Genomic DNA, 4,730 nt, shown 5'->3' on the forward strand with positions numbered 1-4,730 from the left:
GCAAGGTCAGCAGTTCAAGCTCACCAGCCACTCCTCGGAAACCCTATACAGGGTCGCTATGGGGTCAGAACCAACTCCATGGCACTTTAACAACAACATAGTAGTATCCTGGATGGTTTGTCTGTTAAGTTTTCTTCACCCTCAATGGTCAGTTTCCCCATATTTCCATTTGGGTCTGTTTTCTTCTGACCCCTGGCTATCTGCCCATACCTGAGTACAGGGATGTGTGCCCAGTCACTAAACTGGCGGTTGATGGGGAACGCCTCCCGGCTCCAGTCTCCATGTCCAGCAGGCCTCTGGTTGGGCCCCTTCTCTGCATGACACAGTGCTTTCTTGTGGTCTTAGTTCCATTAAAGGCCCTAGGCTATGAGTGGCAAGGGAGGCTGCTTCTCCACAGCACGCACACCTGGAGCAGGTGAAGCATCCAACAGGAGTGTCTTGGTGAAGCGCAAAGCCAGGGCGGGGCTGGGCGTGCAGAGCAACGGTGTCACAGGCATGAAGATGGCCTGGTGTTTCACCCAGTCCGTGTCTCTGGACAGATGCATGAGCTCACACAATATACCCCCTGCCCATGCAGTGGCCCTCACATCCCCTGCCTCACACAGTTTGCTGTGACTTTTACGTGAACTCAGGGTAAAGCCGGCCAGGCCCTCAGCGGACTTCCCCTTCACTTCCATGTCAGCCCACTTCCCTCGCCCACCCACCTGCCTGCGTGGCCTTTTCACCCACTCACTCTCCCCACCTCTCCTGCTCCTGCCAAAGTGAGCCTTCCCATTCTCCTTCCGTTATCTTCTCCTCTTCACCCCTCTGTTTCTCCCTGTGACACTTCCGCCCTGGCTTTCACCATCCCCACCCTCAGCCCACCCCACACTCAAGTGGCCCGAACGACAAGGGAGTGCAGGAAGACCCCTCCCACTCCACTGAAGCCCACTCAGACCTCATTCTTAGGGAGCAGTCTGACCCTTTATTTGTCCAGAGTTCAGTCCCTGTACTGCCGCCTGTGAGACACACACTAGAAGAACAGAAGTTGTTGGCTGGAAGATGGCTCTGAGTTTCCTGGCTCAGGCACTGTGGTGTGGGGTGCAGGACAGGACCCTAAGGTCCAGGTCGAATGGCTAAGAGCCCCCCAGGTGTTGGTGAAAATAGAGGCCAAAGAGACTAGAGAGCAGCTGGCAGGCAGCTGTCCACCAAAGCAGGAAGGAGAGGACCCCGCGGCAGAACAGGGGCGTGAACAGGCTGCCCAGTGCCCCCACGAGCTGGGCCGCTGTCTCTTGGGCCGAATCCCCCTCGGGGCCAGCAGGGGCAGCATCTTCTGAGGATGGGGTTAGGGGTTGTGGGGGAGCCAGACCCAGGCCCCAGGAGTAGCCACCTGTGAGAGGGGAAAGTAGGGAAGGCTCAGGAGGGGCCAGACGCCCAGAACCCACACTTCTACCCTAGACTGGCCTCTCTGTGCCCCTCACCCAGCGATGGCTTCCTAGACCCCCACTGCCCCCTTACCCAGCGACTTGAGCAGCAGTGTGCAGTTGAGGGTGAGGATGAGGGGCGTCAGATACTGTAGGCTGACCACCGTCACGTAGCAGTACACCCTGACTACCTGGGGGCAGAAGGGCGGGAGCTCAGGCCAACACTGTACCCAGAGACCAGGAACCCCACCCACACACCACTGCTGTACCCGCCACTGGACCTCCTCTCAGCTGACCTCAGTTTCCCCACCAGCCTCAGTTTCCCCCTGCTGGTACCATACCCGTCGCTGGATCTCACGGGCCTCGATGCGGCCGGCCTCCCGCCGAAGCTGCTCCACACGCACTTTGGCAAGGCCCAGGTAGGCCTGCAGGTGGGGCCGTGTCACCGCCAGGCGCAGCAGGCACAGCACCACCAGCACCCAGAGGCGTGCCGAGTCAAAGGCTGAGTCTGACAGCCTGTGTAGGGAGGGAGGGTGGGGGGCTGGCGAGGCTAGACCCCCAGAGCAGATTCCCTCCCTGAGCCACAGATATGTCTCTCTCCACCCCATCATCCTGCACGCACAAGGAGATGGATGAACCCCCAATGGGCGCCTGCTGCAGGAAGTCCCGGGCGATGGGCCTGGTCCAAAGCCACAGCACAAACAGGGGTGACAGGAAGCTGGCATGCAGGAGGAGCCTGTGGGAGTGGACAGGTGAGGGATAGACAAGTGAAGCCCAGGAACCCCCACACACGCCCCTCAATGCCACCGCTGCCTCCCCGTCACATTACTGCAGCCCGGGCCTGTCTTCTGCCATTATCAGCGCATCACGGTGCGTCTGGGCCAGCCGCAAGCCTGGGAAAGTGAGGAAGGCACCAAGCACAGCGCCAACGACCGCCAGCCCCACCCGGACAGTCAGCTTGACCAGAGGAACCCTAGAGAAACAGTAGAGTAAGAGGGACCCACAGCCCACCAGCACCCTCTCCCCACCCAGTACTGCGTAGTCCTGGGAGGATCCCAGTCACCCACCCTCATCCTCCAGACTTACGCCCAGTCCCAGTTCTGTTTCTTTAGAAGTGGCTCCAAGTTCTGGGTCATGCTGACCAGGCCTGGGGAGACAAGGAGAAAGTGGTGTGGAGTGGGTCTCCAGGGCCTCTGACGTCCATTCCCGCCTCAAGTGGAAACATGTCGGTGGCAGCCAGGCACAAGGACCTCCTCAGGATCCAATCAATCGGGACCCAAGAACAGGGGAATGCTGCAGGTCAAGGAACTTGACAGTGGCTGGGGGACACGGAGTTGGGGCAAATGAGCCTGATGCTCCCAGATTGCTCCAGGAGACTGAAAGCATGAGGGGCTCCCAGCAAGTGAGCACCACTTCTCCATGGAAGGAAGTATCCTCTAGTTTGTCCCCCCATTTCCCACAGGTTAAAAGCAAATAAATATGAGCTTACAACCAAAGATCAAATATACAAGGTAATGGAAGTTGCAGACAGAGAAAAATAAAAAGAGAAGTCCTCCAAGGATTTTAAATTTTTGATGTTATCAATTATGTGTGAAATGATTAAAAAATAAAAGCTGTAACAATAGAATAAGCAACATGAGACTCCCTGAAGTAACAGCAGATACGAGAAGGAACCAAATAAAGCTCTTATAAATGAAAAAATATGATCACTGAAATAAGTAGTTTAGGAGATTACAAAGAGTCAAAGCAGGAATCGATGACCCTGAAGACAGATCTGAAGGATTCACTTAGATTCTAGCTCAAATATATTAAGAATGTGGAAAATAAGAATAGGAGGCTATGAGAAAGTCCAGCATAAGCCAAATTGCTAAGTCCCAGAGGAACAGGAGAGAGAATGAAAAGGGAGAGTTATTGGAAGATAATGGTTGAGAGGTTTATAGAATGGGTAACACACAGAATAGCAAACTGAATAAAGACAAATAAACTCATACCTACACACACTGCAGTGGCACCGTAGAACACCAAACACAAGACATCGTAAAGGGGCCAGGGAATTAAGACAGATCACCTATAAAAGAGCAACAATTAGGATGCCAGCCAAAGCCAACCACAAAACAGAAAAGGAGTAAACAGGAAGCACAAAGATGGTAGAAATAAAGCCAACCTGTTAGTAATCACAATAAATGTGAACAGACTAAACTTTTAAATTGAACGATGAAGATTATCAGACACAACTGAAAATATACAGCTGTATGTTGTTTAAAGGAGACACTTCTATGTATGGCTCCCGGGAGGTTGAAAGAAAAGGATGTTAAAAAGAATACAGCAAATACTAATCAGAAGAAAGCTGGAAAGACTATGCTAATAATGGACAATAAAGACTTAAGACAAAAGCATCATTAGTAGGACAGACAAGGGCAACATGTAATGATCGAAAGGATTCACCATGAAAATAAGGCAAATCTACATTTGTAAATACTTTGTAAAATAGCCTCAAATATATATTAAAAAGCTCTGGTAGAACTAGCTGTAGATGTTGAGAGCCCTACTATCCCACTGGGAGATTACCCCCACAATGAGACAAAAAGAAAGGGTGGAGAGTTGAATTTACTGGATCTATCAAACTCCATACCAATCAGTAAATAGATGCTCTTCAGAACACTGAATTATTCACAAAACTTTATCATCACATATTAGGTCAAAAGACAAGTCTTACCAATTTCAAATAACTCTATCTTCCTAAACACAGAGCAGTTAGTCTAGAAATATGAGGGTGAGTCAAAAATTATCTACACTGGCTGTAGAACTTATTTCAGTCAACTTTTAGATAAGACAAATACATCATTTTTCAATATAAATGCCTTGCTTTTCAATACACTTTGTCCATCTATCAACAAGCATTCATATGCCCTTATTTAAAAATGTTTTCAGCTGAGCTGCCAGCCACAAACACACCGCTGTCTCATTTCATCAGAAGTGAATCTTCATTCTCAAAAGGCTGCTTTCAAACAAAATGAAAACTCTGAATAGTGTCACCAGAGTTGTGTGGAGGTGCACTGTCAAGCAAGATCACAACGCACTTGGATAGCAGTCCTCTGTTTTGAATCCAAAGTGGAGCTTCAGCTCTTCTGTGAGCATCTCTGTAATGAGCACTGTTGATTGTTGAACATTTTTCCTGATAGTGTTCCAATATTGGCTCTTAAGAGTCCCAGAAAAGTGTAAGCATCCACAAGAACACCCACACTTGCAGATAATACCCACTTGACCTGGCTTCAATGACTGGATGATCAGAGCTCAACCAGAAGAAGAAAGAAGAGGAAAAAAAGA

At 50.3% G+C, this 4,730-nt stretch overlaps 1 protein-coding gene across 1 annotated transcript in view; it reads right to left on the reverse strand.

The window, feature by feature from the left end:
- Nucleotides 1-1,115: 1,115 nt before the first annotated feature.
- Nucleotides 1,116-4,730, reverse strand: part of TMEM161A (transmembrane protein 161A) — a 16,915-nt gene continuing 13,300 nt past the window's right edge. The window contains exons 7-12 of the mRNA XM_006876347.1: nucleotides 2,490-2,550; nucleotides 2,233-2,376; nucleotides 2,026-2,139; nucleotides 1,745-1,919; nucleotides 1,498-1,594; nucleotides 1,116-1,369 (exon numbers count right to left, since the gene is read on the reverse strand). Coding sequence (XP_006876409.1) covers nucleotides 1,116-1,369; nucleotides 1,498-1,594; nucleotides 1,745-1,919; nucleotides 2,026-2,139; nucleotides 2,233-2,376; nucleotides 2,490-2,550 — 845 coding nt within the window. The remainder of the gene's footprint in view (nucleotides 1,370-1,497; nucleotides 1,595-1,744; nucleotides 1,920-2,025; nucleotides 2,140-2,232; nucleotides 2,377-2,489; nucleotides 2,551-4,730) is intronic.

The sequence above is a fragment of the Chrysochloris asiatica genome, unplaced genomic scaffold, assembly GCF_000296735.1.
Source record: "Chrysochloris asiatica unplaced genomic scaffold, ChrAsi1.0 scaffold00374, whole genome shotgun sequence".
Lineage (NCBI taxonomy): Eukaryota > Metazoa > Chordata > Mammalia > Afrosoricida > Chrysochloridae > Chrysochloris > Chrysochloris asiatica.